At 43.9% G+C, this 16,013-nt stretch overlaps 1 protein-coding gene across 1 annotated transcript in view; it reads right to left on the bottom strand.

The window, feature by feature from the left end:
* Positions 1-9,921: 9,921 nt before the first annotated feature.
* Positions 9,922-16,013, bottom strand: part of LOC136601743 (alcohol dehydrogenase 1-like) — a 33,627-nt gene continuing 27,535 nt past the window's right edge. The window contains exons 7-9 of the mRNA XM_066588845.1: positions 12,304-12,439; positions 10,549-10,687; positions 9,922-10,069 (exon numbers count right to left, since the gene is read on the bottom strand). Of these exons, the coding sequence (XP_066444942.1) occupies positions 10,045-10,069; positions 10,549-10,687; positions 12,304-12,439 (300 nt within the window). The 3' untranslated portion in view covers positions 9,922-10,044. The remainder of the gene's footprint in view (positions 10,070-10,548; positions 10,688-12,303; positions 12,440-16,013) is intronic.

Below are 16,013 nucleotides of genomic sequence, written 5' to 3' on the forward strand. Positions count from 1 at the left end.
GCCCAATTGGTGGCGCAGGTGGGGGCGGCTGGCGGTGTGGACTGGGCCTTGGCTTCCTTAGATGCGGCACAAGCATTTGATTCCATTGAATGGCCCTTACTTCTGCAGGTTCTACAGAGATTTGGCTTCGGTGAGGCCTTCATTCATTGGATAACCTTATTGTACAAATTCGCCCAAGCAGCTATTTCTATTAATGGGTCCTGCTACCCCTACTTCCAGTTACATAGAGGAACTAGTGTCCCCTATCCCCTATATTATTTGATCTGGCCATTGAATTGCTAGCTATGATGCTACAAGAGACTCAAAGGTGTCGCGGTAGGGGATAACGAAGATCGGGTAGCTTTATATGCCGACAATCTCCTGCTTTTCCAGAATACCTTATCTTCATTTGAGCAGCTATAGAGCAAATGTGGTCTGCCTCGCTCCCACTTCTATTGATTCCTCCAGGTTAAACATGCTTTGCAAGTGCAGTTTCTACCGCCCAGACCTGCTATTTCCCATGATCTCAAAATGGGTATCCTTTGTTCTCAGGGCCCCTAAGGCCGTATATCGGCACTGTACTCTCACCTCATCTCACTACAAGCCTCTCAAGATATATCCTCTGCCCTGTTGAAATGCAGGACACTGATACCAACACTAAGGAGGATACATTCCAGGAGCTCTTGGAATCCCCTCTATATGTATCTTCAGCAGCCAATAACAAAATGATCCAATTGTATATAGTGTATCAGTGTTACTTCACTCCAGCAAGATTATAAAAATGGGCAGAACACAATCTACAAACTGCATTAGGTGTTCCTGTGAGCATTCCGACTATGATGTGGGAGTGTCCTGTTTAAAAATTTGGGGGAGAGGGGCGTGGTTTAGCAGCCAAGAAGAATGAACGCAGGACTCCTTTGCTCACGCCACTAGAAGAGAAAAACAGAAGAAAAATACTATAAACTGCGCTAATTACACCAACAAAGGTTATCCTAAACCTTCCTAACCTTGCGGGTGTCCTTACAGCCGCATCCCTGAGCGCCCGATCACCTCATCCAGCGGCCCGCTCCGGAGCGCGGGGGCCCGGGAGTATCCCATCCCGCACCTCACCTGTCATACTGGTCCTCCTGCAATAGCCGGCATCCCTCAAGCTCCCCTGCATACCTCCCCGTGGTAAGCGCTGCTCCTTCTCTCCAGTGCTGGGGTGACAGGGACTCCTCCACATCACCTGGAGTTTACGCTGTGTTGGGGCTTCTGCCCACAGCACCGCTGACAGCTGATACTGCATAGAAGGCTCCCCTGCGCTGTGAACTGCTGCTGGAGAAGACTTCAAGGTTACCGGGGACTGCAGTGAGTATTAGGCCTCATGTCCACGGGGAAAATCAGGCCCGCTACGGACTCTCCATGGAGAATCCGTAGCGGGTCCCTCCTGCCCCGCGGACATAAGGCATTAAAGTAACAATTACTCACCTCTCCGCACGCTCCGGATCTTTCCTGCTTCACGGCTTGATCTTCTCTCCATCGCGGCCGAATCTTCTTTCTTCGGCCCGGCGGATGTGCTCGGCACGCCGGCTGCATGCCGCGCGCATGCAACGGGCACATCCGCCTGGCCGAAGAAAGAAGATCCGGCCGCGAAGAAGGAAGATCAGGCCGCGAAGGAAGGAAAATCTGCATCGCCCAGAGCAGGTGAGTGTAATTCAGGCGCTGGTCTCCCGCGGACCCGGACGGCTTCCATAGGCCTCAATAGAAGCCTGCGGGAGCCGTCCCCGCAGGAGACCCGCATGAAAATGGAGCATGTCCATTTTTTTCATGCTCCATGATTTTTTTAATTCACTTTTATTGACCATCCGCGGGTATCTATCTACCCGCTGGTGGTCAATGCATTCCTATGGGGCCGCAGATCCGCGTGCGGGTGAAGAGTTATAATCCACTGCGGATTTTAATTCTTCTTTTGCCAGTGGACATGAGGCCTTACTCTGCCTTTCCCACTCACCGGAGAGTACTTTAGTCACCCGAGATCCCATACAGCCTAGGGGGAGCGGGCCCCCTATACACGAGGCACCAGCCATCTTAAAGTGGTACCCTATCCCGCAGGATTCCCCCCACAGCCCTCTAAAATACAAAAGAGACTGTAGCTGAAGAATAAACTACAAAAGAAACAAGCGCAAATAACATCAATCAATTTTATTATTGCCCTACTTTCTCCCTCAAGTGTAAACAGCTTTACAAATCCCACTGGGAATTGAAAATCCTAGGACCTCCATTTTAGGATTTACTTCAGGGAGCTGTCTTCTACAGGCTAATATTCAACTCCTCGATTTTGTCACTCTGCTGCCACCTTGAGGCCAAACGCTATTATATTTCACAAGCTTTGATATACACCAGTATAACTTCTACTGCTATAACCCACAACTTCAAAATCCATCCTGCTGGTTCTTACAATTAAATCAACAAAATACTGTCTTCAGTGAATAACGTTCACTAATCACCGATATACCTTTGAGTTGTCTACTATCCCTCATAACTCAACCATAAAACCAACGAAGTACCCGCAACCTTCCAGAGAGCAAGCTCAAGGCTCACCTAACCCGGCCACACAATATAGGATACAAGTTACAAACCCGAACCAGCAACATACACCAGTAACCTCAGTTCGAAAACCCTAAAACGGCTTCAGACGACACTTGGCCACACGGGTGACCATATGGCCCCAATGTAGCCGCACTGAGGCTGGGTGCTAAGTGGAAGAATTCAGCCTAAGGAGACCCCTGATCCTCTCCCCTCCCCCTTCTCACCAATCTTCTGTCACCCCATTCAGGCAAAACAAGGGAAAAGCGATCAATCCCAGACAGCGTCCAAACGATCCTCAAGATTGACGCTACCATCAGCTGCTTCTGTTGAGTCCTCCCGTTCATCGATGGAGGGAACTCCAACAGCCAAGATCTCAACACCTACGGGCCCAACCAATTCAGAAGCTATCACAACCTCAATATCCGATTCTCTCTTGCCCCAAATACAACTTATGCTTAAGAGAACCTCTGACGACATAACATCCAAACTCACTAAAGAGATTCGAGACCTTGGCTACCGTACAGCGGCATTGGATGACCGGATGGATAATGCAACGACGGTCCTCGAATCCCATGAAAAAGAGGTAGATCAGCTCCATGAAGAAATCTTAACCCTCCACAACAAATTAGAAGATGCCGAAAATAGAGCCCGAAGAGATAACCTGCGGATCCGCGGTCTCCCAGAATCCATCCAAGACCTCCAATCTACCACAACAGCTCTGTTTCAAGAACTTTGCCCCAATATACCAATGGAAAGGCTGGAAATGGACCGAGTTCATAGGGCATTACGAGCCCACAAACCAGGAGGCCCCCCAAGGGACATAGTTCTTAAAATGCATTACCACCGCACAAAAGAACAACTTCTCCGGGCAGCTCGTTCCACATCTAAACTCATATTCCAGGGACATGAATATCAAATTTTCCCTGACTTAGCTCCCTCAACGCTAGCAAAAAGAAGAGCCTTCAAGCCCTACTTGAAGATCCTACAACAGAAAAGAATTCAATACAGATGGGGGTTCCCATTCCGTTTAACCTTTACCTTCCAGGATCCCACACTATCTTATCCACAGAAGGAGCAAGACGCTGCTTTGAAGATTTGCAATTCCCACAACCGGTCCAAGAGTCCCCAACTAACTCACAACCCTCAAGATCACCCAGGAGATTCGTCAAGAACGATAAAGACCCATGAACCTCAATACAGACCTGCCTTTGAGCAGGAGACTCTACTCATTGTTCTAAAGGTTTCCCCTCGAAAAGTTTATACTTAAAAAGATTGACACCTTCTTGGACTCCCGGACAAGCCGCTACGTGGTTATGAGGGGGGGAGGAGGGAGAGTGAGGGGGAAAAGGAAATAGAAGACAGACCTAATGTTTTTAGCCCTACAAAGACTATCAGCAGGACCCGGACATCTTCCAGGGACGGAGTCTTACCGCTAACCCGTTTTGCTGCTATACTAGGTCTGATAAATATCATTTCTCCCTTATCTAGAACTAGATGTTAATACCTGGGACACGTTGAATGTCTACAAAATATAAAACCACAGTCCCACAAGACTCCACATTACTTGTATATCTACTCCCCTTGTTTTTTAAACCATGGTTTTCAGTTTTAGTAGCAAGCCCACCACTGGGGAGTCGAAGAAATTTGGGCGTCAGCCTCTATCGACTTCCCAATCAATACATGTAAAAAATGTAGTAGATAACTTGTACCTCCGCCCCCCCCCCTACTTTTTCTTTTTCTTCTTCTCTCTTCTCTTCCCTCTCCTTCTTCGCCCTCTCCCATTGGTCTTCCTCTTCCCTTCTTCCCATCCCCCCCCCACAAGGGGGTCTCCTTACCCCAATTCTTTTAATTGCATTGTAACTTTAAGTTCCTCTCTGGCACCTACCCAGTGTGCCGTTTCTGATAGTATTCGCTGCTATGTTTACAAAAGCAGCTCCTCATGGACAAGCTATTTGTCATATACACAATGTTATTTCACTATGTTGGCCATTCTCTCCTTCCCCCCTTTGTTCTTCGCCTCCCTCCTCCTCCTCCCTCTCTCTCTCTCTCTCGGGGGATAGACATCAGAGTGCTCTCCAATTACTATAACTCCCCAAATATCCTCCCATGGACTTAAAAATAATCTCGCACAATGTGCAGGGTTTCAATTCCCCCAGCAAACGATCCAAAGCCTTCCGTTATTATAAAAGCATTCATGCTGACATCGTATGCCTACAAGAGACCCACTTCTCGGACCATTCCTCCCCACGTTATCTTTCTCCTCATTACCCTATCTTCTTTTCGGCAACAGGGCCGTCTAAAACAAAGGGAGTGATGATCTGTTTTGGTCGCTCTGTCCCGTTTACTCACACCTCCACTACATCGGATCCCGAGGGCCGCTTCTTAATCCTGACAGGAGTTATTCAGGATGTCCCGATTACTATTGTAGCATATTATGCCCCAAATTCAAGACAAATCATTTTTTTTACAAAACTACTAGAAACAGTAGAAGCCAACAAAAGTGGTACAATTATTTTATGCGGAGACTCCAACTGCATATTAGACCCGAACCTGGACAGAAACGCAGTAATCCTCCCAACATCTCATATAAACCCACAACACTCCATTTCATATAACTTTAAAAAGCTCCTTTCACAATACCACCTTGTGGATTCCTGGCGGGAAGCTAATCCCACGGTTAAAGACTTTACACACTATTCTGCTCCACATTCTCTATATAGAAGAATTGATCACATATTAGTACCAGCTTCATTTTTACCACAAATATCACATTCTAAGATTCTCTCGGTCCCCTGGTCTGACCATAGTCCAGTTTCCATCACATGTGATTCATTAATGTCAAAGCCCACTAACACCTCCTGGACTATCAATGATTCATTACTGGCACATCCCAACATAGTGTCCTCAATAACGCCTCAACTTGAGGAATATTTCAACCTCAACAGCCCTTCCGACGCATCTCCTATCTCCCTATGGGAAGCCCATAAAGTAGTACTTCGGGGCATAATGATCCAGATATCATCACGGGTTAAGCGAGAACATTTACAAAGACAAACAGACTTAGAGAAGAAAGTACTACAATTAGAAGAAGTTGCTAAAAAAACACCCATCACGAGATAATGTTAACATGCTTATGCAAGCTAGGACAGAACTAGATTTATGCATCACGGACATACTTGAAAGAAAAATACACTGGTCCCGACAGCAATACTACATTCTAAATAACAAACCGACAACTCCGCTAGCTCGAAGACTACGCGCAAACCCTATAGCAAGCCCTTTTGTACGGCTCCGCACAAAGCATGGAACAATCACGGCAAACCCATTGACTATAATAACTGAATTTAGACAGTTCTAAACTATACTCCCAATCACAAAACATGCCAATTGAACAAGTACACACATACTTAAGAGAAACTACTCTTCCCACCCTTCCAGAGACATTTATGGAGCAGTTGGCTGCAGAAATCACTCCAGATGAGGTCAAAAACGCTATAAAAACACTGAAAGTGAACAAACGCCCGGGGCCAGACAGCTTCACTGCCACTTATTACAAAAAATTCTCCCCGTTTCTCCATACCCATCTAGCAAATTATTTTAACGCAATGCGAGACAGCCAACAAGTAGGACAAACATCATTATGGGCAGCTATATCAATGTACCCCAAGCCCGATAGAGATCCGCTAGACAAACAAAACTACCGGTCTATCTCCTTGATCAATATTGACCTAAAACTCCTCTCAAAGATCCTAGCCTCAGGACTAAATAAAATCTTACCATCCATTATCAGAAGAGACCAAGTAGGCTTCATCCCAGGCCGCCAAGCCCCAGATAGTATTCGCAGGATTACACACATTTGCCAAACTAGGGGCATCCCTGCAATACTACTTTCTCTAGATGTTTACAAAGCCTTTGATACCTTAAGATGGTCTTACCTGTTCTCAATCTTAGAACACTGGAAATTCCCCACAGAATTTTTATTCTGGCTACGAATTTTATATAATTCTCCTAAAGCCTTTGTCTGGTATAAAGGCTTTTGCTCTGCTAATATCACGATCCAGCGTGGTACGAGGCAGGGTTGCCCGCTTTCCCCACTCCTCTTCATTTTAGCTTTAGAACCACTACCCATAAAAATCCGCAATAATCCTGATATTAGAGGAATTGAACTTGCCGGGGTTCATCATAAAATTAGCATGTTCGCAGATGACATCCTTGCCTTAATATCAACCCCCCACACTACGATTCTGAATCTATTGACGGAGCTGTCCAGGTTCGGGTCAATCTCTGGCTTGAAAATTAACGAAACAAAATCAAAAGCCTTTAACCTCACCATGCCCTCATACACACTCTCTCAATTTCAATCCAACTTTTCATTCCAATGGATGAGGGGGTCACTGGACTACTTGGGAGTGCATCTGACTGACTCCTACGACTTGTTGTATGCACAAAATTATATACCACTCCTTCGCAAACTACGTCAACTACTAGAAAGTTGGAACCGATACCATATATCATGGATAGGAAGGGTGAATTCCTTGAAGATGTCCTTCCTTCCTAAACTACTCTATTTCTTTCGAGCTCTTCCAGTACAGGTTCCTGGACATCTCTTGAAAACACTTCAACAGATGACCCTCCGCTTCATCTGGAATAACTCAATCCCCAGAGTATCACGTTCCACTCTGTATAGGCATAGACAACAAGGAGGTCTGGGAACCCCGAATATAACTAACTACTACCAGGCAGCCCAGGTGGCCCAATTAGCCTCCCTACACTCCGCTATAAATGCCCCCCTTTGGCTCTCCATAGAGACCATGGAAATCCATCCCCTCACACTAGATTCATTACTGTGGATCCCCCCGACCTATAGACCCACTATATCTAATCCCATTATAAAACATTCCCTTAAACTTCGGGGAATCTGATCTCCCCTCACCTACCTCTCTTGCCACTCCTACGTAACCCCTTATTTCCACCAGGTCTAGACTCCCCTTTAGCTTTCCAAAATTGGACAAATAGAGGTTTCACCAAACTACATCATCTACTTTCAAAAGCAGGTGTGACAGCGTTCCCCATCCTACAAAAGAATAAGGACCTACCATCCTCAGAAATATTCCGCTACTTACAATTAAAAAATTGGGCAACTTCCCTACTGAAGAATGCAAAACCTTCATACTCCCTCACCCCTTTCGAAAAACCACTGCCTTAAATATTCACAGGCAAAAGGCCTCATCTCCCAAATATACTCGAACCTGGTTCACACCAAATTCCGCATACAATTACCTTATGTTGTTAGATGGGAGCGGGATCTAGGGGGGGGCTCTGAGCGAGGAGGAGTGGTCTCAGATATGGAAATCCACCAACTGTGGGGCCCGTAAAATATTAATGCTGGAGACTTCATATAAAGTTCTCCTGCGTTGGTATCTAGTCCCCACCCGAATGGCACATGCGGTCCCCGGATATTCAAAGAACTGTTTACGAGGCTGTTCGTCCCCTGGCGACATGCTCCATACATGGTGCTCCTGCCCTAGAGTCAAACGACTATGAATTAGGACGTACTCTCTAATCTATTCAGTAACGTTCCATAACCTGCGCAAAAACCCATGGGAGGCTCTACTGAACAAAAAAATCGAGAAAGTACCCCCAAACTCCAGAAAATTAATTTCATTTATCTTTCTAGCTACAAAACAAACAATCGCTCATTCCTGGCGTAAGGCTACTCTGGATTTCTCTGAAGTTAAACGCCGAATAAATTGGTATCTCATGAATGAAAAACTAACCTCGATAACGGGGGACAAAAGGGATAAATTCCTCAGTATCTGGACGCCATGGATAAACTATACCTTTCCCACAGCGGGGTCGAGTCTATTAATCTAAATCTGGATTCCTGGGACCTTTGACCCTTGGGGTATCGGCCCTGAGAGAGAGAGAATCCCCCCTCCCCCTTCCTTCCTACTCTTCCCTATACCTATTCTTTCCATCCCATATTGTGATTTGGCCCTGGCCAGACCATTGTTTACTCTTGAGTAATGTTTTTCCCGACAATAACAATGAAAATGCAACGCACGATAACATCTGATTGTCATTTCTTTTTATTAAAAGTTCATAACATTATTGATAAAAGGCTGGTAGCCATTATACTGTAACATGATGAACAATCTATTGATAATACTGTTGCTATTAAATGTACTACTGAAAATTCAATAAAAATTATTGTTAAAACAAAAAGGGGGGAGAGGTCACTGGTCTCCTCTCTGAACTTGTGGGGGTCCGTGTCCCCCCGAGCCCAGAGATATGTCTTTTTTCTGGAATATTGGACGAAGAAAGCTGGCAGCACTACATTAAAAATGTTTTGAGAGAATCATTGTTCCTCGCCAGAAAGACGATTGCATTGCGGTGGATGGATCATAAGAACCCCTCACTCTCAATGTGGAGGAAGTTAGTCAACTCAGTGGTGTTATATAATTACATAGTCTACAAGGGACGTAAGTGTCCTGGGAAATTTGAGAAAGTGTGGGGACTGTGGTGTAATTCCCCCCTGACATTATATTCACCTCAATTAATGTCTACACCTATACAAAAGCTTTAGCGTACTCCCTAGAGGGCCTGCATTCTGGAGATGAGACCTGTGGTCTCTGGGACTTTGCTTGATTATCTAACCAGACTTTATGAACTTGTTTTCTCATTTCTGATGTCTTGAGGAGGCTAAACCTCCCTAATGCCCTAATCACACAGTAATGTGAATTACTTATGTGCTGCACTTGTATGTCAGATTTCCAAAATTTAGCCTGGTCATTAAGGCTCAAACAGGCTTGTTCTCCACTTTTGGGTACCTCTCAACTGAGCGCCTTTCTGTTTAACTCTTGCATCAATGATTATTGGAGTTTTCATTTAACAGGAGTTTCTTTATTTGACTGGCCATTAAAAAACCATTGCTTGTGTTCTTGATATATTTCTATTAAGAATCTGACACAAGTTATATTATTTCACAAGTGTTGCCATAATGAAAGACATTTGACAAAGATTACAATGCATAAGACTAGAGATGAGCGAACGTACTCGGATAAGCACTACTCGTCCGAGTAATGTGCCTTATCCGAGTACCGCTGTACTCGTGCTGAAAGATTCGGGTGCCGCTGCGGCTGACAGGTGAGTCGCAGCGGGGAGCGGGGCAGAGCGGGCGGGAGAGAAGGAGAGAAAGATCTCCCCTCCGTTCCTCCCCGCTCTCCCCTGCAGCTCCCCGCTCCGCAGCGCGTCCCGAATCTTTCAGCACGAGTACAGCGGTACTCGGATAAGGCACATTACTCGGACGAGTAGTGCTTATCCGAGTACGTTCGCTCATCTCTACATAAGACTAATAAATACTGACATGCACATGCTTTAATTTCAACTTAGATCAAAACAATTTATGGAAAAATAAAGAATTTTTTAATCCAAAATATTCCATTTTCTTTTACTGTAGAATGGATAACGCCAGGCATAAGCGAGACCTCCTGTTTAAAGCATCAGGACTGTACGAATGCTGAAAGAACACCAATTAAAGTTAGTTTGTGAAGTTACATATTGGTTTACAGCATGTATGTATGTATCTATCTGGCTAACTTTGTTTTTTGATCATGTCTGTCTATCTATCCATCATTCCTTCCCATCACTGTGTTTAGAATATGAAGCTCTATTACATCTGTGCATTCACACAGAATCTTTCTACTTTCCATTATTTATCCGATTTCTAATGCTTACCAAAGGCGTAGGTACTGAATGACTGGAGGATATGATTGTATAATCTGTATTTGATTAATATGCAAGATAATAACGATAAAAAGGACAACAGCCAAATTCAATATCCGTTTTGTGGATTTAGTATGACTAAGTAATTGGGACTAATAATTGCTATTTTGTACATGCCAGAAAGGACCATATGCATATAACACATGTACTGTTACTGTACAAATTGTAACAAACTGGCAAAGTTGAATACAGTTTCAATGTTTGCTTTTTTACCTTTGTCCAGATCGCAAAAGGTGAAAGCCCTCATTGATGTGGTCAAATGGTAAGATATGACTCACTAATCCATCCACATTAAACTTATTTGACAGGTAATCGGCAACTAATCTGGGAACACAGTCTTTGCTTTTCCAACCTGGAAAATGAAAATAAGAACTTTGTCATTAACTAACTTCATAAAGACCAGAGTGTTTTGGTCTTAAAGGACCAGATACTTTTTAGGAATCTTACCCATTTGGTGGTTTTAGAGCCCCATTTATTTTCCTGGCGTGTCAAAATTATTTTTGTTGCGGTTTCCCCTTCCCCACCACCCTCCCTTCCCCGTCACATGTGAGCGATTTTTAAATACCTTTTTTCACAGAGTTTCTTTTCTGTTTTTTTTAGTTTGTTTGTTTTTCATTTATTACAGGTAATGTGTACAAAAAGTTTACTACTTTTGCACAATCTAAGCACCTTTTTTATTTAACAAATATTTTTTGTGCTGCCACATTCCAACACTAGAGCTTGTTTTTGCATGACAGCTTGTAGTTTTTATCAATACCATTTTGAGGTACAGTATTCATGACTTTTTGATTACTTTTATTCATGTTTTGGGGAAGCGAAATGAACAGAAAAGATCCATTTTTGAATTTGTTTATGGAATTTAGTATGCTGGATTAATAATAATTATAGGTTGTTACAGATGCGGCACTACCAATTATGTGTAGCTTTTTTGTTATTTAGATTTTTTCAGTATTTAAAGCATTGTTAAAGGGGAAAAACTTTAAAAAATTGTATCATCTGCTGGTTAAAGGCAGAGGGGGGATTAGATGAAGAAGTGTCGATCTTTTCTGGGAAAATTTAAAAAAGACACTCATATGTGACAATCAGAGAGCAAATATGCTGTCTGATTAATAGGTGGTGTGATAAAAAAAAAGCCCATGTCACCCCTCAAACAGATCCTTCCATGGTGCCTGCTCTTTCTTCTTCCTCCCCATTTGTATGCAGACTTCTATATCAAAGCAGTAAATTCAGTATTCCCACCTGCACGTAAAAGTGCTGCAGTTTTAGTTCTATCGGCACTATGGATACACCTTTTGGTGTAATTTTAAAGTATGATGGTAAAACTGACAGAACTGGAGCTTCAGCTTTTTGAATTAAAATGGGCTCTCTTCTTCCAAAACTGTAATGACCTTTTCCAGCAGACTGAACAGAACTTGTCCTAATCTGTAGGGGGTTGAAGTGAACTTAGAAGTCTGTTCATTTATAAGGAAAGATTACAGGCTATCATAAGTAGTACTGCATTTAGGCACCTACTGGAAACGTATAGTATGCTACAGTAGGGAACAAGGAATCTTCAGTGCTCTGCAGTTTTATTATCAGGTTACTCTAAAGATATCAGCAATGCAGGTTAAATGATGGTAAATAGCCCAATCCCACTTCTGAGACCCAGACACTACCACTACCAAATCCTGAATTACAGCCACATATGAAAGTTGTAAGTTCCTGCATATAGCACATTCCATTAAAGTTTATGGGAGACATGTGTGGCCACTTTCCATATCTTCTTGGCTGGATAAGATCATTGAATGACCATCATTGAGGCTGCGTGATGAAGGCCCAAGGGCACTTGCCCCATGTGGTCTGCCTATAACCTAGCACTGAATAACAGTTCTCATAATATTACAGAATGATTAAGCAATTCTCTAAAATAAATCAGTAAAGGCACTCTAAAATGAAGGGTTTTTTCAAGTTTTATTGGCCACTTCATACCTCCAAATATGCTTGATTTCCACGTACGACCTGTAAGTAGCAGATATGGATCAAAAGTTATGTGTGTGTTTGGAGGCGCCTCGCCTATGATCACACTGGTTCCATATCCCATGTGAGTACACTCCAATGCAGATTTCTAGTTTGAAGAAATAAAACAAGTCAGATAACAATCTTCTGAAAGTGCAGCCTGTTGTGTTCTGCAGATACTAGTCTTGATTAATACAGGCACAGATATAAAAGGATTTACAAAATATAAAAATGACACGCATGAAGAATTTTAAGAAATCTGATGTGGCATAGATGTTTAAAAAATAGATGTATAAAACTTTACTTTTATTCAAAATCCATAAAAAATATCTCATAGAAGCAGAAGATAAAAACAAAAGAACACTTTTACACATTTCAAGCCACTATCACTGAACATAGTCATAATGTGGTTTTTAAGTTGCTGCTTCACAAATAAAAGCAAGAACCACCCCTATACATATGACGAATAGTTAGTTATCCTTTAGATGTTATTAACTAATTTATTATTATATTACTCATATAACATGGGGGCGTGGCCTGGATGGCTCTGATGGTGGACAGCTTACTGTGAGCTCTGCTAAAAGAATATCATTCTGAGCAACCCACAGGAACTATAGAGAAGAACAAATACTCACAACAGATGCCAGAAGACAGTGAGCACCTAGCAATGTAACGGAGGAGGCAAACGAAGCCCGGTCCTAGACGCTTGACGGACTTCTTCTCGGCGCGCAGTGGAGAAGAGGAGCGGGAGTTAGAAGATGCGACAGACAGCGGCCAGACTGGAGAGGAGCAGGAGGCGGCAGGCAGGGGGGACTTGGCACACAGAAGAGGAGGTAAGTGCGCTTCCTCCTGTCCCTAGTCTCCCACACAGGGATATCATGCCCAGCAGTCACTGTCTCCCCCTAAGAAACCATTGTTAACAAGGAGGAAGATGACAGGGAAGGGAAAGATGGCCCCGCTCAGCACAAGGAAGAAGGGGGAGGAGACTAACAGCTCAGCGTCATCTTATGCTTACCTTACAGCACAAGGGGAAGAAATAACAACCATAGATTCCCCCAGCAATAGCCCAGAAAAAAGAAGGCAAAAAATGGAAGAAGCCACATCTGACCCAACACACATTATAACAGCACTGATAAGGACGCTGCAGATCCTATTCTCGATATAGAGTGCACTAGCCAAACAGCATCTGAATACTTTATCAGAGATATGGTGTTGGCACTCAGAGGCTCACTTAAAAGTGACTTAACCGAGATTAATACAAGAGTTAGCTCTGCTATAGCAAATCTTGGAGGCAGGGTGGACCACTTAGAAAACAAAACAGGCAAAATCACGAGTGCGCACAACAAGCTGATAGATGCTCACTACAAATTAGAAGAGGAGGTTGAAGCGCTCAAACAAAAAATGGCAGATCTGGAAGACCGCAAAAGGCGCAATAATATTACATTTAGAGGAATACCAGAATCAGTGCGGCCAGAAGAGCTCAATAAATTTACAGGCTCCCTAAGCACAAGAATATTCCAGATAATGCTCCGAGAGACGTAATCGCCAGAGTACACTTCTACCACATTAAAGACGAGCTAATGAAAGCGTTGAGAAATTGAAAAGAATTACCCCAACCATACAATAACATCAAACTATACTCAGACTTCTCGCAGCTGACCATGCTGGCGCGGAAAAGATTCTTGCCTGTTACGGCTATTCTCAGAGAACATAAAATTCTCAACAGATGGAGATTTCCCACTAAGCTTATTATCAATAAAGATGGCACTACCAACATCATTACTACACAAGAAGAAAGTATATCTCTCTTAAGAAAATGGAAACTCCCCAAAATAAAGGAAAAGGGTGACATCCGTAAATGGCCGAATTTTAAACACCCCAGTTCACAGCCTTCACTAAGCGGGCTCCGACTAAACCCAGGCCCCGAAAAGGCTCATTTCTGGTAAAAACATACAAGATGGCTACTCAAAGTATAAGACCCATCTGTTTGGTTACAAACTGTTTGATTTTATCCCTACCCTTCCAAAACAGGATCCTCTATCAGGACAATCTCTCTCTTGAATTCTAGTGCATAGTCAAATTAACCAGGGACTACTCGAGCATACCCTTTTGAAAGTAATCTTGACTCTCAAAGCTTACTCCTTAAAACTAAAATGGAGCTGAACATCCTGTCTCTAAATGCAAGAGGTCTCAATACACCCTACAAAAGATCAGCTCTATGGAGAGAAGCCAACACCTCTAAAGCGGACATTGTCTGTGTACAAGAGACCCATTTTGCCCATGACAAGATCCCTAAACTCTCTCAACCTAGATATCCTAAGATATTCCTAGCCAATGCCTTGGGAAAAAAAGGCGGGTGTAATGGTGGCTATTAAAGAATCAGTGAACTTCCAACTAATTGAGGAAATAGCGGACATTGAAGGAAGATATCTCATATTAGTCTGTAAAATTATAGGCCTCCTCATGACCCTAATCAATTTGTATGCTCCAAACATGAAGCAGATCAGATTCATGAATACAGTGATGAGGAAAATTAAAAAGGTCCAGCAGTGTAACCTTGTCATATGCAGTGATTTTAACGCAATAACAGATGCTGCCTGGGACTCCAGCTCTTCAGGCAGAGGAAGGGGCCTAACTAGAGATGAGCGAATATACTCGTTTCGAGAAATTACTCGATCGAGCACTGCGATTTTCGAGTACTTCCGTACTCGGGTGAAAAGATTCAATGGGCGCCGGGGGGCGGGGGGAGGCGTGGCGGAGCGGGGGGTAGCAGCGGGGAACAGGGGGGAGCCCTCTCTCTCCCTCTCCCCCCCCCCACTCCCCGCTGCAACCCCCCACTCACCGACGGCGCCCCCCGAATCTTTTCGCCCAAGTACGGAAGTACTCGAAAATCGCGGCACTCGGGTGAAAAAGGGGCGTGGCCGAGTAGGTTCGCTCATCTCTAGGCCTAACCTTATCCGCTTTGATGCATGAAGCAAATTTGTTTGATTCATTCACATGTTTAAATGTGAATTCTAGAGAATATACCTTTTACTTATTTCAACACAAATCATTTTCTAGAATTAATATGTTCCTGGTAGACTTTCGACTTTCCAATTCTTAAAAGAGTACAAGAAGCCAAAATAGGCACGACTTCATGGTCGGATCATGCTCCAATCACTCTCAAACTGAGGATGGGTCCCCAGTAGAGATGAGCGAACCTACTTGGTCACGCCCCTTTTTCATCCCCGAACGCTGCGATTTTCGAGTACTTCCGTACTCGGGTGAAAAGATTCGGGGGGCGCCGTGGGTGAGTGGGGGGTTGCAGCGGGGAGTGGGGGGGGGGAGGGAGAGAGAGAGGGCTCCCCCCTGTTCCCTGCTGCTACCCCCCGCTCCGCCACGCCTCCCCCCGCCCCCCGGCGCCCCCCGAATCTCTTCACCTGAGTGCGGAAGTTCTCGAAAATCGTGGTGCTCGATCGAGTAATTACTCGAAACGAGTATATTTGCTCATCTCTAGTCCCCAGATCCCAACATATGGAAGTTGGAGAAATAACATCTTCTTAATGAAGGAGCAAAATTTTCAAAAGAAAGTTTTCTGGAGTGCACATAAATCAGTAATCAGAGGAGTGATGATCCAGCAGGGCTCCATTTACAAAAGAAACAAAGATAGTCTACTTAAGGACACCTTATTACGTCTAGCAGAT

This window comes from Eleutherodactylus coqui, unplaced genomic scaffold (genome assembly GCF_035609145.1).
Source record: "Eleutherodactylus coqui strain aEleCoq1 unplaced genomic scaffold, aEleCoq1.hap1 HAP1_SCAFFOLD_120, whole genome shotgun sequence".
NCBI lineage: Eukaryota > Metazoa > Chordata > Amphibia > Anura > Eleutherodactylidae > Eleutherodactylus > Eleutherodactylus coqui.